Genomic DNA, 22,854 nt, shown 5'->3' with positions numbered 1-22,854 from the left:
GTCCGGTAGCGCGGTGAATTGTGGGAAATGTAGTTTCTTTGGACACGGGGGCCGCAAACAGAACAAGGCAATTTGTGGTCTACCGCAAACGCTTATAAAGATATAACTAGACCCTCGCTTATACCTCCTACCCCCCCCCACACATTTAATCCACCAAAGGTACACTTTATACACGAAGAAACGAAAGCCGTTCTTAAACTTGCAAGCTGAGGATTTTAACACCAGGGGGAGAGCTCAGTCAACAAATGGTCCACCCTCTCTGTCGCTTATCACTTTTTCCGGGGTCCAAACTCGAAGTCGGGTATACGAGCAAGGGCCCGACCACCGCGATCAAGAGGCTTTTTTGTATTCATTGTGTTTCAAGGAACCCGGTTGCTGTTTCCTGGACGTAGGACACACAGTTTGGGACTTAACGACAATCCGCTAAAGTTAGCCACGACGGCCATTGACAGGTACTGTTAACTACTTCTTCTTCGTTTTTTAAACCCCACACTCCCACACCAGTTATTTCCTTATGACGTGTGGTCAGTGATTACCGATCACTTATGTGACAAATTTGGGGAACGACACGAATCTTTTTTGTTTTGTTTTTGGTGCAGTTTTTTGTTTCAAGTGGCAAAATAGGAGTAGCTTGGGTTAGCTTGTACCTAACTCGCTAGCTACCCAGGTGGCTAAGCTAGCTGGTAAGAAACGTCACCGTCGTGGAAAGGCCGTAAAAAAAACTAAAGCACCACAATGTCGTAATTAATATGATTCTATGTATTTGTATTAACGTATTCCGTTGTTTATGGTCATAATTGGACTTGGTTATTCACGTTAACAAACGAGCTTTCTTGTTGGAAACTTTGCCTTTAGATAGTACACGTGAAGGCTGACTCAAAATTGTGGATGTGGCCACATAATGACCCAGAAAATGCCTTTAACACGTTAAACGTTTAAAAGTGGTTTTTTTTTGTTGCATTTATTGCATTGTACTTTGAAATCCAAGCCAGGGAGTGGTTGGCCAAACTTCCTATTCAAATATACTTCCTGTAAGATGGTAAATGTGCCAATCCAGCCACAAAACCTTTGATTTTACTGTCTTTTTATTGCTGCAAGAAGATTCATGTTTCAATGTTTTCCTTCCGACAAAATGTAAACTTAAGCAAATCAGCTGAAAATTCAGTATATTAGAAACACTTAAATGTAGCCTTTTAGTGATGATGACCATAGAATACGATCTTGAACTTACTGCAACGCTGCGTTGGCAACAAGTGGCACAATCAGTTGTCCCCCAAAATATTTTTTTTGTAGACGGTGAAAATGATCTTGCTCAGTTGTATTTTTTTTTATGAGGAAACATACTCATGCGTGACTTTTTTCAAAAGTAGTCGCAGAGAGACGAGGAAAAAGTCAAGGAATATTGCAACTGAATTGCTAAGTTAGCAACACCCACCGGCTCCTCTCTGTCCGTTCTGTTGTTGGTGTTCGTAGTGCGCATTAGTGGGCATCCTCCCAAGTGATGCTCCCTTTCTTCTTGGGAAAATGCAGTTGTCTTAGCTCGTCGTTTCCGGCCATTTTCAAACATGTATTTTTGAAACAAACCTCTCACGGCGTCGTTAGGCCTGGTTGGGAAAAATGTAGGACCAGTTCATAACCTTCCATCTGTCTGTTTCCAGGTATGTCTGAGGGTAGTCTTGAGACCTCAGCCGATGACCCTCGCGTGGAAGCCGAGGAGAGTCCGCGCGTCGGTGACCCGTCATCTCCGAACGTAGACGAGAGCGATAACGCGTCAGGCGACGAAGCGCTGTATGACATCAGTATAGACAGTGGCGAGGATAAGTCAGGAAGCGGCAACGAAGATGTTGACCAGGGCAGGGATGAGGCTCCAAGTGTAGAAAATTACGGACACCCGACTGTGGATGCAGCAGAGGAATGTGGAGATGATGACATTCGGACAAAGGTGACGCTTGTGCGCAATTGTGACCTTTGAGTGCTTCCTGTTTCTGGTTGGCGGTGGTGGTTTCTCTTCTTCCCTGTGATTCCGTAATCATTCCTCTTCGATCGGCTGTCGTGATGTGATTTTCTAGCTGTCGTCGTCCCGCTTGTGGTGTTAGCGATGGAGTTGGTCTAAGTGTCGCTGTTGTGTGGTTTGGCTCTGCTATGACAACGAATGTTCAATTTCTTGCCCTCCTTTCACAATGGAATGTCCGAAATGTTGTGTCCCAAATGGAATGAAAGGAATTAGACTCAAAATTGTGGGCATTGTTTTTGGTGGCCTCTTCTTTTTCCGCCGGCGTCAAACGGTCCTTTTAAGAATTTATGAGCTGGTCACGTGACACCGCAAAGTAAAAATGTTTGCCGCACATGGCAACGCTTTTATTGCCGGGACGTCGTGGACTTTGGGTTTGTTTCGTGGTTGGTGGAACGGGTTTGCTGGTGATTTAAATATGTGTAGACAAGTTGTGTTTATAGTTGTGACCCACATCTTGTTTCCTGGCTCGCTCGTTTTTGTCCGTCCAATGGAAAAAAAAAAATCCACCACTCAAAGCAGATTTTTTTTTCTATCCTTTTCATTTATTCCTGGAACTCTTCATGTCTGCCAGTCAAACACGTGGGGAAAGAAAAGTGATGTCACGTCTGACGCTTTGCCCGTATTCAAGTCGGTGAACCCTGCCTCAAGACGGCGGCCCACAGCAGTCTCAAGTCCTCGTGACCTTGTAACGAACAAGGATGCGATTCTGTCCTCCCTATCACAGGAGGACGACATGGCCGAGGAATCCCAGAGGAGCTCGGCCGCTGAGATCGCAGTCACCAGCAACGGAGACCTGGACCAGAACCCGGAGGAAGTGTTCTGCGGGGTGAGCATGACCGCAACGATTTCTTCTTCTACTGCCCTTAACCTGAAATTTTAATTTACAGGAGTCTTTCCCAGGGAAGCCGGCATTCCCTGACGTTCCGGAGTCTTGCGTCCCTTCCAGCAACTATGCATCAACGACAGAAGGCGTCATTGAATCGGGCCCGCACAAAGGTAAATCTGGACTGTCGTCTTAGGAATCAACGAGGACCTTCGCAACAAACCTTTTTTGTGCCGTATAACGTCTCCTTTTCCGCAACGAGGCTGACGTCATTTGAATTCAATGAGCCTCCTCTCATCTTTACCCCCGAAGCCCTCCACGTTGCTTTTCATCCTCCTGTTAGAAATGCAAATGTGAATCTCTGCGGAGAGATAATGCACGTTGCCATGGCTATTTTCCACGCTTCACGTAGCCTTTTGTTTTGCGGCCGTCATTGAAATGAGAAGTAAACTCTCCATGATGCAAAACGTCCCCGATGTCACTTGTGACTATCTCCCAGGGTCGTCCAGCCTCCCCTCGTCCCCGGTGGCTCCCTTCTCACCCAGCCCGGCTGTGGCTAGCCGCCTGGCGCGCTCCTACAGCGAGAGCCAGGCGGAGACAGGTACCCACGGTGACGGGCCAGAGATGGAAACGCAAACTAACCGCTAGCGTACCTTTCTTGGGCTTTTCTTCCCGCAGGCTTGCGCTCCATTTCCCCAAACGCCTCCTCTTAACAAGACTGGGCTTTATCGATTTCCTTTTGTCACCGCAAAATCGTGAGCTCTGAAACTGAGTCATCCACTGAAGTCTGAGATAAAAGTTCACATCATCAAACCTCAGTGTAGTGTATAAGAAATACATCTGGCTCTTTTGTAAAGTTAAAAGACCAATTTCAGTTTCAGGGCTCTGGATGTGATCGCTTTGAAATTTTGATTGCAATCAATATTTGACTACCGTATTTTCCGCCCTAAAAGGCGCACCGGGTTATAAGGCGCACCTTCAATGAACGGCCCATTTTAAAACTTTGTCCGTATATAAGGCGCACCGGATTATAAGGCGCATAAAATAGAAGCTATACTGCATCAAACTGAGGTTGACTAGGGTTGCGGTATGCATCCACTAGCCAATAACCAACGAGCCCTCTGTAAACAATCGCGTTTCTCAAACGATCTCCTATAAAATGATCGGAACTGACTAAAGTTCGATCTAACGCATTTGTACTACTTACCTATGTTTCCCTTCCATATCGATCCGTAGATTTACTCGAAACATTAACAGAGCAGCCTATTTTGACATGAAATAGCCTCGCGGGTACAACAGCTATTCGGTGACGCCCCCTGACTACAGTTGCCGTAATGCTGGGAAGCGATGCGACCTTGTAATTTACTAGTCGTACTAAAACGTACTGAAACATTTTGGCAGAGCACTGTGTACAACCAGTATGGATCAACAAATTCATCAGTTGATCCATATATAAGGCGCACTGGCCTATAAGGCGCACTGTCGGCTTTTGAGAAAATTGTAGGTTTTTAGGTGCGCCTTTTAGGGCGGAAAATACGGTAATTGCTTTCTTCTTTGTTCACCGCCATCCTCTCCTTCTTCCAATACAGCATTTTGCCTTTCATAAGTTAATCACTCTTATCAATCGCGCAGATGGGGCCAAAACGGAGCCGTCGAGTGGAGCGCTGGTCCTGTCCGATGACATGAAGACTCCAGCCATGGAGAAACTCGACCTTGTTAGAAAGTGGAGCATCAACACTTATAAAGTAATTCTGTCGAAACATTTTTAGTATTATTCTAATTGAGCCTTAATGCTACCTCCATCTTTAATATGTAGATTTTTCGTGCGCGTGTCAATTGGTAATTAGGCAAATCTAAAATGTTGTTAAAAATAAATTGCGTACAAATGTAATCAATTAAAAGCCGTCTTTTCCAGTGCACCCGTCAGATTCTATCGGAGAAGCTCGGCCGCGGCTCCAAGACGGTGGACCTGGATCTGGAGGCCCAGATCGACGTGCTGCGTGAGAACAAGCGCAAGTACCAGCAAGTCATCAAGCTGGCGCAGACGCTGGCCGGCCAACTGGCGCAGATCATGCAGACGCAGAGGCAGCTGGGCGACGCCTTCGCGGACCTCAGCCTCAAGACTCCGGAACTCCACGTGAGTGCCTTCATCTGAATTGATGAGGAAAAAAAAAAGAAAAAAAATGAATAGTAGTTTTTGTTTTGTTTTTTTTCCTAGGAGGAGTTTGGTTACAACGCTGACACTCAAAAGCTTTTGTCCAAAAATGGAGAAATTCTGCTGGGCGCCATCAACTTTTTCATCAACAGCGTCAACACCCTGGTGGACAAAACCATCGAGGACACCATGATCAACATCAAGCAATACGAGATTGCCAGGTCATCTGCTTTTCAAACTTCCTTATTCAAAAAAAGCTCAATTCCTAAGGTGAAAATGTGTCGCATCGATTGTTTTTCTCGCTGCATCTTTGCTTCGCTAACGGAATGCTCTCCCCCACCGTTAAAACTGGACGTCCGTCGACAGGGTGGAGTACGACGCGTACCGCACCGATCTGGAGGAGCTGAACTTGGGCCCGCGCGACAACAACACCCTGCCGAAGATCGAGCATTCTCAGCAACTGTTCCAGGCGCACCGCGACAAGTACGAGAGGATGCGCAACGACGTCTCCGTTAAGCTGAAATTCCTGGAGGAGAACAAGGTTGGCAAAAGAGGGCTTTACGTGTTTTCTTTTGTGATGTCAGAGGTTTTAGAGGATGACTTATGTGTGGTTTTAGGTGAAGGTGTTGCACAACCAGCTGATCCTCTTCCACAACGCCATCGCGGCTTACTACTCGGGCAACCAGCAACAGCTGGAGCAAACGATGAAGCAGTTCCACATCAAGTTGAAAGCGCCCGGCAGCGAGCGTCCATCTTGGCTAGAGGAGAACTAAAGAAAAATTTAATCTATGAGTAAAAACTACAGGGACCCCCCCCCCCCCCCAGCCTCCTCTCCTCCCCCCTGTCAGGAATGATGGCCTTCCAAAACGATCTTTTTAAGCAACAAAAAAGTCCATAAAAATGTTATTTTCAATGCTACAATCTCTGAGGAAAAAAAATGCACTTTTGACGTTTGACAAATCCATCAAACTGCAGTGAACGCATTAAGCAAGCTGTAAAAATGCCTTTTTTTTTATAAAAGCGATACGAATGTTGTAACCCAACGGAATTAAACTAGCGTTTTTGCCATCGTTTTTCAGCATGAGAGACCATTTTTAACATTCCGTGCAATTCTCGCTCAGCCTCGACAGACTCTTCCTGAAGTTTAAGGGTAATCAAATATTCCAAGCTAATGCTAAGAACCACTAATAAAAGTAGTTTGAGGACATTTGCTAGACTGACATACTTATTCCTTTCTCAATCCAAAAAGCACATTTTTTCAAACAATTTTTGACAAATGTGATATTTTCAAATAATTCCTCATAGTTTGTCCATAATCCCCTGCGCTGACTTCTGGCATCTTATTTTTCGAGAGACAATGAAGGACTCACTAAATGTTTGGACAAAATGTGCCTTGACTCCACTTCCGTTCCCATGCTACATGCTAATACTCAAAAACTTCTAAGCACTCCAAACTACTTATATTAACAACGTATGAATCATTGTATTTTAAAACTTTGCATGAAAAATGTTTGGGAAGTACAAAAAGGTTAGGTGTGATGGAAAAAAAACAAAATAGTTTATCTTGAGAAATGTTTCTTGTAAATTTTCAAAGACCAGCATAACTCTGCTTTAAGCTGCTAACACTTTTCTTGGTTTAAAAATAAAATATATATTTTTAAAAAGCTAGTATGTCAAACATTCATAACTAGCAGTCTCTTGTTTGCTCAGTTTTGTACCGCTGACTTTTTATAGTTTGCGAGTGTGACTCTGGTTTGACACTCCTAAAATGATATATGAAAAAAGGTTTATATATTTGTAATTTTGCCTAGTTTACGCCCTGTAGTCTAGGATTAGTGCATTTTTCCTACAGACTTCCATCGAATGAAATGCTAAGTGCTATGTGAAAGTGTATCTTTGTATAGGAAAAATATTCAAAAAAGTGTTAGGTTTAAAATGATTTGGAATGTTTAAGATTCAATATATACATTGTCATGTGCACAGTAAAAAAAAGTATTTGGGAAAATAAACATACTTTTTGGATTTTCAGGACTTTGGTTTTTGTTGTTGTTGTGTTAATTGATTTCAAAAGACATTGAAATTAATGCTAAAATGTCAGAAAACAGCCTTTTTAGAGTTTGAGGCGCCAGTAACTCTGCAGCTCGGTTTAAATATAGCTTGCTAAATATTCATCGATCTAATAAATCAGACAAAAAGATAAGACAAATAACTTGTATGGTCATATTGATAATTTTATATATTTAACACATTATGTCTAGCTAGCATAATCAAAGCTAGCATTGTTTCAATGGTTTGTTTTCCCGCTCATTCCGCCTACAACCACGTGACTCGTCTCCTCATGAACGCGCCCCCTCCACCTGACGTCGTGTTCGCGCACGAGCACGCACTCGGTGCTCCACAGGCTGCAGCTGGCTGGCCGGCCGAGCTTAGTGGTTCGGTTCCTCTCCCCGCACACTCAGACGCTCTGCGGCGGCAGATAGGTGGTCCTCGTCCCCTTGGCGAGTTCTCGGCGAGTCCGACGGTGTCGGAGCGGATTTTTAAAGAAATTATTTGACGTGTCCCGACCGAAGTGAACCATCCTTACCCGGTAAGTGAGGCCTCGTCTCACCAGTGTGTGTCTTTGAATGTGCGATGTTGGGAACTTGATGCGGACAGGTTCCCAGTGTCTTGTGGTGTGCAGCCGGTTTCGAGTGCGCCTTTTTGGGCCAAACGTGTGCGTCAGTACCACTGCGTGTGTGGACCTGCGGAGTCAACTCACTAAGGTCACCGTGAGGTGGTTCTGCAATGCAGTAGAGGTCCACAATGACATCATAATATAGTTTTATTTACTTTGTGGTTCCGAATCTGTTGCACTTATTGACATCTAATGGAAACGAAGTCGTCATTATTACTATAGTTGTAATAAAGTAATTATTGCTAACTATTGAAAATTTGGCCCATTTGTTTTGGTTGTGTTCAGGGAGGTTGTTTTTTTTCCCCCAATTATTATTATTTTACCAAATTGCAAATTCACAAATTTGCATGAACTTTTGGGGTACAAATTATTTTTGCGTTTTTGTGTGTGGCATCACCAATAAATGTGGTTTGTTGGTTTTGCAAGTAATTATGTACTTGCACTTCAATAGCATACAATTTAGTCAGCTATTTTCTGTTATATGAATGATGTTCCAAAACTTAAGGCAAATTTGTAGTTTTTTTCATGGTGATCAACGTATTGTTAATTATAATTACTATATTAACATCTTTGTAGTTACTATTTTTTTTACTATTTACTTTTTTCACTACTTGTTTTTAATGGATTCTTGTTATTTTCATATATTATTCATTTGTAATATTAAAAAACTGGTGACACTATAGTGTTAATTAAAACTCCCCATTATTAATAATTTAATCGGCCTTTGTGTGTTGTTTTTTTCAGCAGTGATGGGTAGCATATTACAATTTTGTTTGTTAGCAAGGCTAGCTTCTAGTTAAGCCTTTTTTTTTTCCATAAATTATTGAGCAATAGCCCTATTTGGCCGCAAATGTTAACTTCCTGGTTCATGTAAATAATCCTTTTTTTTTTTTTTAAAGCTTTTCTGTTAGCTTTTTTTTCACAGCTAACAAGCTGGCCGTCTGAGAGCTCGGCACGACCTTTTAAAAGTTTTTACAACTCCGCACCAGTTTGGAGGCAGCCTTTCCTTGGCTTTTGTACACGATTATGCCTGCTGAGATGAGTTAGAGGCCAATCCATTCAAGTGTGCGAAACAATACCCCAGTGGAAGAAAAAAAACTCCCCAGGTCGGGTCACTTGGGCGGGGGTGGGTAGGGTGGCGGTTGGCTGGTTGCTGTGGTGGCTGAGACTCACATTGAAAACTCAATCCTCTGACGTCATCCCACCGAGGAAGATTCTAAAATGGTGGTGGGTGGGGGGGCTTGATTTATTTGTGTGAGATCGGGGCTGCCGGCTGAATGGTCGCCGCCAACGTAGAGTCCACTCGAATGTTCTTTATAGCCTGGAAATGAGTCTTACCAATGTGAAACGTTTGGCATAAACAACTTCAAATCAAACAGCCCACCAGTCCCACTCTTTGCTGTCCGCGATACATTTTTTTAAAAGTCGTTCTGTGACATTTAAAAAGTCACCAGTCATTCAATTACAGCAAGGAACAAAATGTCATGAAATATCGTATAGAAGCAGAAAATAATGGCATTAATTACAAAAAAAGTCAGAAGCACTTAACTCATAGAATCGCGCACAACTAATTGGAAAAAATGATGCCGCTTATCCAATAAAATTTAACAAATTTTAAATTGTTGCTAGTTTATCAAATAAAATAAAAAAACGTTTGCGGTGACCTTCTCTACAGGTGTGCACCTTTTTCCAAATCATGTCCAATCAACGGATGTATCTCACTAAACCATGTTTTTGTCCAGGTGATTTGTATTTCCTATACTCAAGTGAGTGTCTGGGTGCCCTTCGGGGTTTGAGGGGTGGCTGGCACGCAACATGTTTGCATTCCCTCCGCCCCTTCCCTGGCTCTCGTCTCCACAGCGACGACGCCAGCACCTGCTGCAACTTTAAATCACGACACCGACGGAAGCGTCGGCGCTAAAACAAACTGGGCCGAGATGCTAGCCACGTATTTGCCTTTTACTTTGCTTCGGCGGCGGATCACATTGCTCAGGTGACACACGAGAGAAACGGCGGGCGTAATTCGACCGTAACAAAGCGGCCGTTTGGTCGTGTTGATATTCTTTAGTGTGAATTATTTACGGTCTAAAATGTAATATGTTATGTATTGTTAGTTACTGTTCTCGCTTCTAGTCAGCCTTTGGCCCGAAAAAAAGACAAGCCAGATTTATCAGAGCCAACCGGAAAAGTGAAGAAAATTGTTTCATGGTGCTTTTTAAATGTGATTTGAATGAATGAGCCATCCATGGGCAGTATGCAAATGAGTCAGCAAAGTGGAAAAAAAAAAAAAAAAAAAACACCATTGTTGCAGACAACCTGGCACACAAGTCCACACTTGCCTCAACAGTGACTTGTTGCGACTTTTGTCTCGTCCCGCGAGTGAATTAAAAGGCTTTATTTTTTGCGTGTCACTTTGATGCAGTGATGGAAGGAGCCCGCCTTGTTCTATTTTTAGTCACGTTGATGAATTGTGGGCCAGCCGAGTGTCTCATCAGAGACCAAATTGAGTTGCCCTGAAGAACGTTAGGCAGCAAAGCACTTGCATTGTTTTTAAAAACCCAAGTTCAAAACCCTAACACTTGCTCAAAACCCTAAATTGAATGAATTCACGCCTGTGTGATTCTCAATTCCTTTAGCTACTGTAATCACTTAATCTGGGATTTTTGTAATAATGCCACTCTTTGTTTTCCTTTCTTAATATGAGTGTTACGTAAGAGTTAGTGTACCCAATCTAGTGTCCAATAAGTAACCTCCATCATCCCGTCCGTCCACGGTGGTCAGCGGGATGGAAAACCAAAACGGTCCGACAGTTCTCCGCTAACGAGCGTTCCCACGGCAACCGAGACTGGCAGATTGTCCCGGTGCGTCCCGTCGCAAGGCACCCCTTTGCCCCCGCGGCGTCGCTGAAAGACCTCCGGCCGGCGCCTCAGGAAATTGGAAGTTAGTGACGGGGGGATTAGGAAAGGCAGCTTGACCTTCATACGTAACGCAAATCGAGACTGAGTTGCTGCTGCTTTTGGACTTTACAGTCGAAGGAAAACTGGAACTCGCTTTCGGTGAGCTAAGAGCTGCTTGTTCGTAATTTTGTCTCAAAATTAGACATCAAACTATGAATCGAATCAGAATTTATGATTGATGATGACAATGTTGTGTCATTTCGTAAAATAGTGTCGGGGTCTTATTTTTACTAACTTTCTAAGCGAAGTTACAAAGTTAAATATGGCTGCTTCAAAACAAAATGGCCGACTTTTTTATGTGTCCTTTTATAAGCCGCCCAATTTTGTGTCAATCGGTGAAACGATTATCAGTTGCAATTGGCAGTGGCTGGGCCCAAACGAGTGTCACATGACATAATGTCGGGCGTGGCATTTGGAGGGATCACCCCCGGGGGGTCGCCAGCAAGTGGACCCACTGGCGGAGCTAGGATTTTTATTCTTGTGGGGGGGATGCATATATCTCAGTGGTCCGCAAAACAAAAAAGCAATTTTTTTACAAGCTAACCTTAGCCACTGACTCGCAGGGAGGTCAGATGTCATCGTAGTGAAGTAGACATGAGCGTGATGAATCACCAAATGTCGGGCGGCTAACGAGACGTAATGCGTCTCATTTGACGGCAATGAGGAAAAAAAATACTCAAATATTTGATTTTAATCTGTCTGTCCGCCGTGCATTTGTTACCATTGTTAGTTTACAACAAAGGTATCATGTCACAGGATTGATGTCAAAGCAGTTTTGTCATCCGAGAACTGTTTTTTTTCCACACTGCCAGTGAACGCCTCATTTTTTTAATGCAAGGATTGTCTTTGTTGTCGTTTACGCCATGCATGAAACAGGAGACCTTAGTGCGTGGAATTCACTCGTGAGATCTGATGAGTTTTAAAATCCTAATTTGAAAGTATGACATCATAATGATGTTATCATACTGTACAGCATGCAAGCATGTGTCACAACATACCAGAGCCAGACTTAAAAGCTCTTCAGAAACTGAAGGGGTCTTGGGGGGGGTCTGACCATGTCCCTGGTTTTCAGCCCTTCTTGACTCCTTTGATCCGTACCCCCCTCCATCGGGCTTCCTCTAATGTCCAATGATTGTCAGCTTGACTTCCACCTCCTAATCCACTCTCTTTATTTTTGTCCCCCTGGAACACTGCAAATGTTCGTCCATTGCAACCTCCCTCAAAATTAAATAGGGAACATTTGAAAAGAAAGCACAAGCACAATAACAATCCGAAAGCGAGTAAAAAAAATAAACAGATTGTGCATCAAGCGCTATTGCTTGAATTCTTTGGTTTGTTCCTCCTGGTGTGTCTGCCTTGGCCACTGGGTGGCAGTATAATAAAGTTGTGCAGATATAAACAAAGAAGAACAGATTTCTTCTGCTATCAAGTTATTTTCAGAGAATATACGTCAATCATTGCAAATTTTGTTTCTGACCATAACCATTTTAGCATGTCAATAATATTTCCCATTAAGATTGACATTTTTATGCAAAATTGTGCTTCAATTAATAACACATTCCTCCTATTGTTTCTTTTCCTTCCTGTTTTTTAGCCCACGTTTTGCTGTGGCGCCACCCAGGTCCCCCTTTGAGTGATGAAGCCGATCAGAACTGAAAGGCGCCGTCCCGACTCTTCCAGTGACTGAAAAGTCTTCAGCGAGAAAGTAGTTAGCATTAGCGCTCCTATGCTAACAAGCGCTCCCCGCCATGCTGGCCAATGAGCCCCAGAGCCGCGGCCCCGCCGCCCCGGACGCGGCCCCCCTTGCCGTTGTGCCGCCGCCGCCCCCTTTGCCACCCCCTCCTCCGCCTCCCCCCATGGTGACCCACCCTGGCAGGAAGAAGCGTCGGGTGCGCAGCTTCTTCTGGAAGCCCATCCCCGAGGAGAAGGTCCGCGAGAGACCCAACATCTGGACACTAGTGGGACGGCAGCAGCAGTACCAAATCGACGTCCGCTCTGTGGAGGAGCTGTTCGGTCAGCAGGATGAGGCGGGCCGAGGGGCGGCGTCCGCTCCCGGCACGGCGGCTGGGCTCAACCGGTCCCGATCGTTCAAGGAGAGCAGCAAGGAAGAGGTGAGTATGAAGCTCGAGATCAGCCTCATTGTTTCTGAAGAGATTCCAAAGAGCTCGTCGAAAGTCTCATTCGTTTTACACCTACACAAAAAGAAAGATGGAATTGCTTACGATAAAAAATGATAAAATAATTAGCATGGTGCTTCTGAGTGTGCAAGAGAAGCAGATGCGATTCCAAAAGTGTCATGGTAGCAACAAACACCGTGTTGACTGCTGCGTGTACAACTAAATAATTTCCCTCGAGGGACTGGTTAAGTAACGGTGCCAAGTTACCTAGAGAGTTTTTTTTTTATCTCCAAAAACAAACATGTTGCATCATGACTCATTCTGGGAAAACATGCACAGTCACCTGTTCTGTAATTTAATACTGCAGGCAAAAAGCAGGTGATCAAAGATTGTAGATTTGTTATTATTTACAAATCCTGTGCTGTTTAAAGTCAAAAATGACCTGAATCACTTAGCGATCCTTAAGTGCTGCTGTTTTGGTTAGCATCAGCGACATAATTCAATGGGTGGCGTTCTAAAGATCTCACCTGGAGAAGGAAGTGACATTGTCCCCTACTGGCCCGGCATGCACACTGCAGCATATTCAGACTTCCTGTTTGGTCTTTGACATGTCGCCTCCTTGTGTCTGGTTGCAGATCAGCATCCTGGACTCCAAGAGGGGGATGAACGTGGGCATTTTCCTCAAGCAGTTCAAGAAGTAAGTCCTGCCCTCCGTCATTTGTTGGCTTTAAACAAACAAACACTTTTTATAGGTGGATTAATGTCAGAGTATGTGTTTGCTAATTAGCTTTGTCACATTTCTGTTGTTTGTCCTTGATTAGATTAGGAAATCAAATTACGTAAGAACCGAGTGCGTCACACACAATATTGGGAGGCTTGTCGGTCGACAGGAATGTTAATCCGTCGTGGATGTACGCATCATTAGCGGAGCAATTTGGAACTTGAAAGAAAAAAAAATAGCACTTCTTATGTCGCTCAAGATCAATTAAAATAAAAAGGAGTTTTTTTCTGCTACATTTCATGTGCATCAAGTTTTTATCTGGAAAGAAGTGCAATTTAATTATTTTCTGAAAATTTTAGTGTAGTCTATTTCGATCAGCAAAATATATACATCATATTCAGTACGAAAGTATCCACAGAAGGCGAATTAAAAAAAAAAAAAAAAAAAAAAATGAAAAGAGCCCTAAGGCTAAATCTACATTTATTTTTTGTGCAGCAAAGATATATATTTTTCCCAAACTATGACAACTTTTTTTGACGACTCTATTGTCAGACGAATGCGCAGCTTAATGAACCAAAGTGAATCCGTCAGTGTTGTCTCCTTTGGCTTCCTGCGTGTTCTCAAAGGTTCTTTACAACCTGGCCAATGGAAACAAAGCGTCTTTTGTGAACTTATTGAAAAGGGCGCACCTGCGACGCATCCTCCCTCCCTCCCTCCCTCCCTCCCTTTAGGTCCAACCCTTGCATTGTGGAGGACATACGGCGAGGACGCGGCGAGGCGTACGGAGCCCAGCCTCTCAAAGACCTCCTCAAGCTGCTGCCCGACACGGACGAGGTCCGTGTTGGAGCACGTCGCCCGCCCGCCGCGTCACGTCACGTCACGCTGATGACAACCAAACAACTTCCTTCCCCTTTGCCTTCCGCAGATGAAGAAGCTGCAGGCGTTCCGAGGCGACCCGGACAAGCTGACGCTGGCCGACTCTTTTATGTTCCTCCTCATCCAGGTGCCTCGGTGAGTCCTTTCTTTGACATTTTTTTTTTTTTTTTGTCAGGGGGGATTACTGCAAGCTTTGTGACCAGATAAATGTTCACATTGAGTCCTGCCAGTGGGATTCATGCAGAATTTTTTCACATATCGTCGATTTGTTCGATGTATCATGCATTAAATATATTGTTATCGCAATGTATCGTAATCGATCACGTATCGTTTCATCTATCGTTATCGCAACATATCGTATGTGTCGTTACGGCAAAATATATTTCTTATAATGACTCAATATCACAATGTAATATCGTCATAAATCATTACTGCAATATATCGTTATCGAAAATAACTATATAAATAAATACAAATAAAATAATAAAAAAAAAAAAAAAATATGTATTAATCAAATAATAAATAAAACATAATAACAAATAATAATAAATAGAATAATAGATGACAATAACAAAATAAAAAAATAACATTGGCTAAATGTCGCCATAATTGTCATATTAATTATTGTCGTCAGTGAGATATCACAACCGCGTATCACGATTTACCCGACCATCATTGTGATATTGACATGACGTCGGGATGTGGAGCAAACGAATCGTCATAACGACATCATCTGGTTTTTTTCGGGTCAGGTTGGAAGTGCGCATCGAGGCCATGGTGCTCGGCGAGGAGTTCCTTCCATCCTGCGCGCTGATGAGTCACGACGTAGATGTGGCACGAGTCGCCACTCGAGGTAAGCGTGACGCACTGTGCGGTGTCTGCTTTCAAGAAGTGCACTCACACCTGATACTCCATCGGCCATTTTGTCCAGTGGGCCATTTTTGCATTTTTTATGTGCAATCAACATTTCTTCTTAATTTTACTCCACAGAGTTGATGTGTTGCGAGGAGCTTCACGCCATTTTGCATCTGGTGCTGCAGGCGGGAAACATCATGAACGCGGTATGCCACGGAAGGTCAGGAGTGGTAAAACAATGAAATGCTAGCCAGTTTGTTCAGGGAGGCTACGCGGGGAACGCGGTCGGCTTCAAGCTGTCGTCGCTGCTCTCCTTGGCCGACACCAAAGCCAACAAGCCGGGAATGAACCTGCTGCACTTTGTCGCTATGGTAACAAAACCTTTTTTTTTAAAATAGCGTCATTGACATATCTTCATTTACTTTATTCCTTTTTGGATTAACACCATTTTTGTTTTTATTTTGACCACTTCTTCATTTAGGAGGCTAAGAAAAAAGACGAGGCGCTGTTAAAGTTTCCTGAAAAACTGATCCACATCCAGAGTGCCGCCAGGTAACGACAAAAACAAACGTGTAACAAAACTTCATTTCTAAAAGTTTCAAACATCTCGGAAAGTTGAATTGATAACTGTTTCATGCACAAAAATCAGTTTGTTGAACGAGTAGTAAAACTGCGTGACCACCCCCATAGGATCTCGGTGGAGAACATGGAACTGGAGTTCTCGTCCTTGTATGTCCGAATCCGAACTCTGGAGGAGAAGGTTCGTGAAGATCCCGAGTTAATGCCGCAACTGGAGCCTTTCCTCCAGGTCTGTCACTCGGTCGATCAATCGGCAAGAAATATGGCGGCGTGACAAATCGATCATCGGGTCGGTACCAACTTGTTCTCAGAGTTCTATGAAGACTCTGACGGATCTGAAGCGTCGTCGTCTGGACCTTTGCAGAGAAGGCAACGCTCTGGTGGACTTCTTTTGCGAGGACAAAGACGCCTTCAAGCTGGACGAAGGCTTCCGCATCTTCCACGACTTCTGCGTCAAGTTCAAGAAAGCCGTCAAGGTTGGCCCTCACGCTTCAAATTTTCTCCTACGTTTCTAAACGTGCTTTTGATATCTCGCAGGACAACACCGAGCGCGAGCTGAAGGAGGTGGCGAGGCAGCGTCGCCTGAGGGAGCTGGAGGAGAAACGACTAGCGTGGTCGCTCCAAGGCGGCGGCGGCGGCGGCGCCTTCGCTCGCAGCAGCAGTGAGAATGACGTGGAGACCCTCACCAAGGAAGGCCTCTTGGACTTCTTTCAGGGGAGGTCCAAGAGTCCTCACAGTCCGCCGGGACGTTCGTCCAGCGCCCGCCGCCACCGCCACACCCTGACGTCCATCGCAGACCGGGAACTCCACAGCTACCTGGAGCTGTTCGGAGACAAGTTCAACAGCCTGCCGCGCTCGGGCCGCGCCCCGCAGCGTAAAAGCGCACCTTGGATGGACAACCGAGACCTGACGTCTCCTCGTGCCGAAACCGAACCCATCAGCCCTCTTGCCAGGTTTTCCTCGGCGGGGCTGAAGGCCGATGAGGACCGATACAACAACAACAACAGCAGCAGCAGCAGATACTCGTGTCCTCCTCCATCTTTTGGTGGCCACATCAACGTGAACGTCGAGAAGCACACTTTGGTTCCATCTCTGCAAGCCTTTCACCTCCAGACTTTAAATTTTGTCAATCAGGACGACATCCAGGTGATTGATCTGGAACGAGACGGACATTCCGGAACTCTGGATACAGATCCGGGACTAGCGATAGATTCTTTGACGCAAGAGGACGAAACCAGCTCGGTTTCCTCGACAACCTGCGACACCCCCCTGCCCCTGGACACACCCTTGTCCAATAAGAGGCCGGCGTTTTACGTCCCGGACTGCACCGAAGCCGACTGCTCGGTCACCCTGGACGTCTCCGAAGTCGACAGCTCGTCTCTTTCCAAAGAGGGACTTCATCCTGGAGCCGGTGACAAAGGCAGCCCCAGAGAGCTCAGTTCTCCGTCCGCCGATTTGGACTCGCCCGGGGAGTCTTCGGTCCCGAGAACGATGGACGTCGCCTCTGCCACGCCGCCCGAGTGGGGAAGCGAAAGCTTTGACGACGCTGCGGTGAAAGAGACTCGAAAAAGCGGAAAACCGAAAAACAAGGCCGGGGACGAAGGCAGTGATGCCGCTAACGGGGGCGCTAGCACTTCTAGCAGCGGTCTCGGCGGAAGCGGCGCCGCTGTACGGACGCTAACCAGCAGCGAAAGCCAGAGCATGCGGAAAGTAGTGCCGATTAGCCGACTTACCAGGACGGGGAGCAAAAAGAAAGCAGAGGCCACTCTAGATCGACCACACCGCGACCAAAGCACCCCACCGAGAGGACGCCGCGAAAAGACCCTCAGACCCCAGCGACACTCCAGTCTACCTCCTGACGACTCCAAGGCCCAGCGAGGCGGCGGCGGCTTCCCTATCGGCACGTCAAGATGCGCGTGCGATTCCAGTAACTTAAAGAAAACGTCCTCCCTCAATAAACCCAGCGCCAAACCCTTGAGGAATCTCCCTAAGCCGGCCCCCGAAGAGAAGATGTGCCGTTCCACCATGAGGGCCCTGACGCAAGTCCAGGGCGGCTCGCTGTCGGAAAGCAGCAGCTCCAAGAATTCCCCCGACGTTCCCAGCTTCGCCCGCAACACAGTAGCGTCGTCTTCCCGGACCAAGAAGGAACGGTCGGCTCACGTCGCCGCCGGTTTGAGTCGGCAGGCGTCGGTCAAGCAGACGAAATTAGCCTCGGCCGTTGCGGGTGCTGAGGAGCGGACGGGCGTGCGGCGAGTGCACAGCGTCAAGGCGAGCAGTCGCGCCGCCTACCGTAGCCAGACGCCGCCTGCACAGTCTCGGGATTTGGGGACGCCGAGTAGAAGCGTCAAGCCCAGCTGGAAGTGAACCACAACCAAGCTAGCGTCTTTGAATTCATGTTACAGTTTCTCAATAATACGATCAAATCATTTGATAATCGATCAGTCATCGATTAATCGTTGCACGTCCAATTGTCATATACTGACAATCATCGAGCTCTAAATCCTCCAGATTTGATAGTAGCCTCAAAACTTAAAACCACATTCCTCTCCAAAATGGAGTTAGCCACTCTCGGTCTCAATTATTGTACGTGGACGTCTTTTTTTTTTTTGCTGCATGATGTGGCCTCTACGTGAACCTTAGCGCTACATTCTAGAAATGTAGACAACTACCACGTTGTAGAGAAACATGTAACCCGTTATACAACATACGGTACTGGTTGTGCCTGTTGCTAGTGTTTTGAGGACGCCCCCATACTGTCACGGGGAAGCATGCCACGCTACGACGCTAATGCTAACTGAGCATTTAAGACACTGTGATGTGAGTTTTCTTGTTATTATTATTTTGTATTTTTATTTCTTTTTGCGGGAGTTGACAATTTGACTGTGAATGTAGCACCTGGTTATTTAATGTGTGCGTGTAGCTTTAGCTCATCTGGTCAAAATATTAGGTACACCTGAGCTTTTTAAAAGGGTACCTAATGATGATGATGACAATGATGTTGAATGTGCGTTATTTTGTACAAACGAGTGTTAGGGCTTCATTGGAAAGTAAGAAAGATGAAACATTATGACAATAAAATTGTAGCTTTAAGAAATGAATGTCAATAATTGGTCTGATAAAAGTCCCACTTCATTCTCTTTTTTACCAAAGATTCAACTTTGATGCAAAGAATTTATTGACGACGCATTATTCTTTTTTTCTATTTTCAGTAACTCTAATTGTTTTCTTTTTACTGTAATATTTCAACTTTTCTCCCAAAATGTTGCCTTTTTTTCCCCACATAATACCCCCAATTTATTCTTCTCTGTGTGGCCCTAACACTGTGCGTCCTTTTTTCGCTGTTGTCATTTTGTCACGCTTGCGTCTTTTATTATCAACGTTGGCATTGTAAAGTACACTGTCATCATCTCCATGGCAACCACACTTAACACACACCAAACAGCCTGTTGCCTTAAAGCCTTGTGTAGCTCCATACACGCATATTAATATCAAGACATCCATACAGCTGCTTTGTGTACATAATATAAAGACATATTTTTATGACCATTAAAGCTTTATATACAGTACTTGTCTCATCATGTGTGTGTGTTTGTGTGGATGAACGTTGTGATGCAAATCAAGCGGGCGCCACACAAAAGAGACAATGGCACGTTGTCAGTGTGTGTGTGTGTGTGTGTGGTCTAATAACAGCCAGTTTATTGGTCAATGGTCACAATATTAGGGACAACGGTCAATACATCATTTTGCTTAAAAAAACGATAATAGTGACATTCTGTTCATATTTATGTTAATATAATTAATATTTATTCTGGAGTTTTAAATCATTATTTTTGAAGAATAAAAATAACACGCAACTCCTTTCCTCTTTAAAGTATTTACTATGAATATTTTATCTAACCTCAGTAAATAACATTAGTACAGTAATGTTCCTGCTATGCACACTTCGGCCTCTTGGGGGCGGTGTAGTGTCCGCATGCGGATAACACACCCAACAATATACTATTTGAGAGACCAGAAGAAGAAAGTATGAATTGAAAAGTAAAGTTATTTGTGTAGAAAAGAAAAGAAGCAGCCAAGTTGCCCAAGGTTTCGCACTGGTTTGCTCGACCAAAGTGCCCGCCTGCCCGCTACGACGACGGCAAAGTCACGGCACACTGACATGGAACTCGGCTGGCTGAAACTCGTGGGTAAGACTTACAGTACTGATTTGAAGCTACACAACGTCAAATAGTGAACAATTCTTTAAAAAAAAAAAAAAAAAAAAGAGGAGGCTTCTAATTAATGCCACTCTCATTTGAAGTTTACTGTCAAATCAACCATAAACAAAAGATAATTAAACCTTATATCGTGAAGAAAAGTGGTTCAGAAACATCGGTCTGTTTTACACTGCCCCCAGGTGGGCCAAGGTGGGAACAGCAGAAGGTGCATTCAATTGATGCAGTGTTAATCGCCAGTGCGGTTGCCATAGCAACTCAACGGGCCATCACTTAATGCTGCCAAAGTGTTTCTTTGCCACAAGAGGGCAGCAGAGGATTTCGCAGCGTCATCGTCTGGCATCCCTAACGCTATGTGCTTATTTTGTTATTTGATTCAACCTTTTGGTTATTGGGTTAGGATCATTGTTTTCAATGTTCGAAAGAAATGTATTGTCAAAAAATTTCATATATTAAGAGGACAATGTGCACGTGTGCCTGTATTTTGTTGTTATTTCAAAAAGCATTTTTTTGTCATATGTTGAGGAGATGTATGTTTCAATGAGGTGACTTGCTGTCCTGTCCCCGGTGGCTGTGTTTGTGTTTTAGCGGTCATGTGTGAGGGATTATGCTCGTCTCAATCCTTCTTTATCCCGCAGCTCAATGTCACACCTCAACACGACTCAGTCACTCACTCACTCACTAACATGTCATGGTGACTTTCCCTGACAAACCACCTTCAATGCATTACTACTACTACTAGCACACTTAGTGCATTTCTGCGTTAACCTGCAACGGACGGACGGGCTTTGCTGACATCACAAACAGTGAGTCATGTCGTGGCAGCTGATGTTTTTAATCTGTGTTCTATTTGTTGATCTTGCTGCAATGTTCATGATTTGTGTAAAGGTCTTGCTTGTTTCTTTTTAAATGCAGATGAGATGAACGTGAGGTCCAAAGTGTGAGTGAGTGAGTGTGGATTCCTAAGAGGGACAAAAATGGAAAAAGACATGAGGTAAGACAACTTTTTCTAGTAAGGCTATGCCAAGGTCTTCGAAATTGCCTTTTTGGCAGTTTCCTCACACAGAAAAAGAAAAAAACTAGACCACTGAATAGAGATTCACTCAGCAACATGAAATTAGGGCAGCAATTTTATTATGAGAAGACCCACAAAATGGGAAGTGTTTGGTTTGAGAGCTGCCATTTTGGGTCAGACACCCTCTCCATTTTTAAAAACAATAATTTAGGCCCCAAAGGCTGTTTCAGCGAGCAAAATTAAATTTGTCCATCCAAAGTAGACCCACAAAAAAACTCAAGAAGCTAAAAAGGCATACAAAGTCTGCTGTTTTGATTGAACCGAACATTTTTCTTCCAAAATTGAAACATGTCCACAAAATGAAAAGAATTCTTAGGGTGGTCCCGTGGTTGTGTGCCCTGAATGCTAAACAGTCCAAGCCCCTCCTCACAGTCCCCTCCGACCACTGACAATAAAAGCTCTCATTCCATTGGACAAAATCATTAATGGCACAGAAATGCAAATAACGTTATCCTTCGCGTCTCACTTTTTTGTATATTTTTTTTTTTCCATGAAAGGAGCCTTTAATGGGATGCTGCATTGATGTAGTGTTGCCATGGTGACACCTTTCAGGAATTGTTAGCCCCAGAGCACACTTGCAAATGTGTTCCATAGAAAAATGGTTTGTTTGTTTCTCTATTTGAAACCATCATAAATTAACGTACGATAAAGAAGAGTCATTTTACTTTAATAAGCGATTTGGTTTCTAAAAATTAAGTAAACAATTTATGATTATTCCTGTTCATTATTGTGCTAAATTTACTTTATTCGTAAGCATTTACAGACAAATCACCCTTTTTTTCTTTGTTTTGATTTTTTTTTTTAAGGGGGGGGGGAGCGTTACTTTGCATGTGATTGGTCGTGGTCGAGTGAACTGAGCTGGAAATGTATTGACGTGCTGCCAGTTGGTACGGGATGGATGCCGCGGTTTCCAAATGAACTTTCCGTTCACTTCATAGACGTCCAGTGAACGTTAAGAATGATCGTTCGTCTTCGTCTTTCACCGTTTTATATTTTTCAAACCCAGGTGAGCGCTTAATTTGTTTTATCCAGCACTGTACCGCAATAGAGTATGTAAGTGTACCTAATGAAATGAACTGCGAGTGCGCGATTGATAAATTAATGCAAAGAAAAAAGTGAGTCAATTCAGAAAATGTATTATAATTTTGTCTTTGAAGATGCAAATAGTTATAGTTGATCTTCCTTTAGCGTAATAAAATTCTGTCCGGCCCTGATTTTTTTTAAAGTTTAATTCATCATTTTATTTTATTTACTAATTGCAAGTAATTCGGGTTTTTTTCTTTTGTTTTTTTAGCTCTGCGGGAAGGTGAAATTATTAGAAACACAGCGAGCTATTAATAGCATTTATTGGCATTTGTCTGTTGGTGATGAGTCATGTAGTTAATTATTGGACTTTGCCGCTGACAAACTGGTACTTCGAGTGTGTGTGTGTTAATGTTTGGCGTGTGTGTGTGTATGTGTGAGCGAGTGCATGTGTTGTCTGTTATCTTAAGTGGGAAAAAAAAATTTGAAAAAAATTCTGAGTGATTAAAGTCCAACCCTACCTTATCGATTAAAACCCGTGGCTTTGCCTGCCAAAGAAAATACTTGCAAAGGACAAATTCCAAATTCCTGAGCATATACTAAAACTACATCGCATGTACCGGATTCTGTGCCAATCGGACCCGACCGATGCCACATGCAAAAAACACCTCAAGGGGGCCTTTCGTGTTTCATTCAGGCGACTAATAAAATCCTAGAATACGTAAATCATTCACCCAAAAAAAAAAAATAAGTAAAACATCCAAAATTAGT

At 44.0% G+C, this 22,854-nt stretch overlaps 2 protein-coding genes and 1 long non-coding RNA gene across 8 annotated transcripts; 2 read left to right on the top strand and 1 right to left on the bottom strand.

Moving 5' to 3' along the window:
* The first annotated feature begins 68 nt into the window (after window positions 1-68).
* On the top strand, window positions 69-7,020 carry arfip1 (ADP-ribosylation factor interacting protein 1 (arfaptin 1)). 6 transcript variants are annotated; one of them, XM_037249245.1, is made up of 10 exons: window positions 69-452; window positions 1,659-1,942; window positions 2,739-2,840; window positions 2,902-3,010; window positions 3,337-3,438; window positions 4,470-4,582; window positions 4,753-4,974; window positions 5,056-5,213; window positions 5,359-5,533; window positions 5,610-7,020. In XM_037249245.1, exons 2-10 carry the CDS (start codon window positions 1,661-1,663, stop codon window positions 5,763-5,765), a joined length of 1,419 nt encoding a protein of 472 aa, XP_037105140.1. In that variant the 5' UTR covers window positions 69-452; window positions 1,659-1,660; the 3' UTR covers window positions 5,766-7,020. The 6 variants fall into 6 exon arrangements, with proteins under 6 accessions (XP_037105140.1, XP_037105168.1, XP_037105158.1 ...); XM_037249254.1 differs by lacking the exon at window positions 69-452 and adding an exon at window positions 487-683; XM_037249273.1 differs by lacking the exon at window positions 1,659-1,942.
* A 340-nt stretch (window positions 7,021-7,360) lies between these two features.
* Window positions 7,361-19,337, top strand: fhdc1 (FH2 domain containing 1). Its single transcript, XM_037258816.1, has 12 exons — window positions 7,361-7,579; window positions 12,218-12,734; window positions 13,376-13,437; window positions 14,193-14,295; window positions 14,387-14,472; window positions 15,090-15,190; window positions 15,328-15,398; window positions 15,456-15,563; window positions 15,674-15,744; window positions 15,883-16,000; window positions 16,083-16,247; window positions 16,309-19,337. The coding sequence occupies exons 2-12, from the start codon at window positions 12,372-12,374 to the stop codon at window positions 18,133-18,135; spliced, it is 3,075 nt and encodes a 1,024-aa protein (XP_037114711.1). The 5' UTR covers window positions 7,361-7,579; window positions 12,218-12,371; the 3' UTR covers window positions 18,136-19,337.
* Window positions 19,338-19,586: 249 nt separating this feature from the next.
* LOC119127197 lies at window positions 19,587-22,746 on the bottom strand. The gene is made up of 3 exons (XR_005098768.1): window positions 22,704-22,746; window positions 22,605-22,671; window positions 19,587-20,947 (listed from the first exon to the last, which is right to left on the bottom strand). It is a non-coding gene; the product is annotated as an uncharacterized LOC119127197 (long non-coding RNA).
* Between the last annotated feature and the right edge of the window lie 108 nt (window positions 22,747-22,854).

This window comes from Syngnathus acus, chromosome 1 (assembly GCF_901709675.1).
Source record: "Syngnathus acus chromosome 1, fSynAcu1.2, whole genome shotgun sequence".
In the NCBI taxonomy this organism is placed as follows: domain Eukaryota; kingdom Metazoa; phylum Chordata; class Actinopteri; order Syngnathiformes; family Syngnathidae; genus Syngnathus; species Syngnathus acus.
This window is presented reverse-complemented; position numbering and strand designations above follow the sequence as displayed.

What these genes read in the sequence shown, in the direction of transcription:
- arfip1 (XM_037249245.1), top strand. Translation starts at nt 1,661, where the DNA reads ATGTCTGAGGGTAGTCTTGAGACCTCAGCCGATGACCCTCGCGTGGAA. An exon ending in TCAAGACTCCGGAACTCCAC is followed by an intron (nt 4,975 to 5,055) that starts GTGAGTGCCTTC and finishes TTTTTTTCCTAG; the next exon opens with GAGGAGTTTGGTTACAACGC. An exon ending in AATTCCTGGAGGAGAACAAG is followed by an intron (nt 5,534 to 5,609) that starts GTTGGCAAAAGA and finishes GTGTGGTTTTAG; the next exon opens with GTGAAGGTGTTGCACAACCA.
- fhdc1 (XM_037258816.1), top strand. Translation starts at nt 12,372, where the DNA reads ATGCTGGCCAATGAGCCCCAGAGCCGCGGCCCCGCCGCCCCGGACGCG. An exon ending in AGGAGAGCAGCAAGGAAGAG is followed by an intron (nt 12,735 to 13,375) that starts GTGAGTATGAAG and finishes GTCTGGTTGCAG; the next exon opens with ATCAGCATCCTGGACTCCAA. An exon ending in GGCACGAGTCGCCACTCGAG is followed by an intron (nt 15,191 to 15,327) that starts GTAAGCGTGACG and finishes TTTACTCCACAG; the next exon opens with AGTTGATGTGTTGCGAGGAG.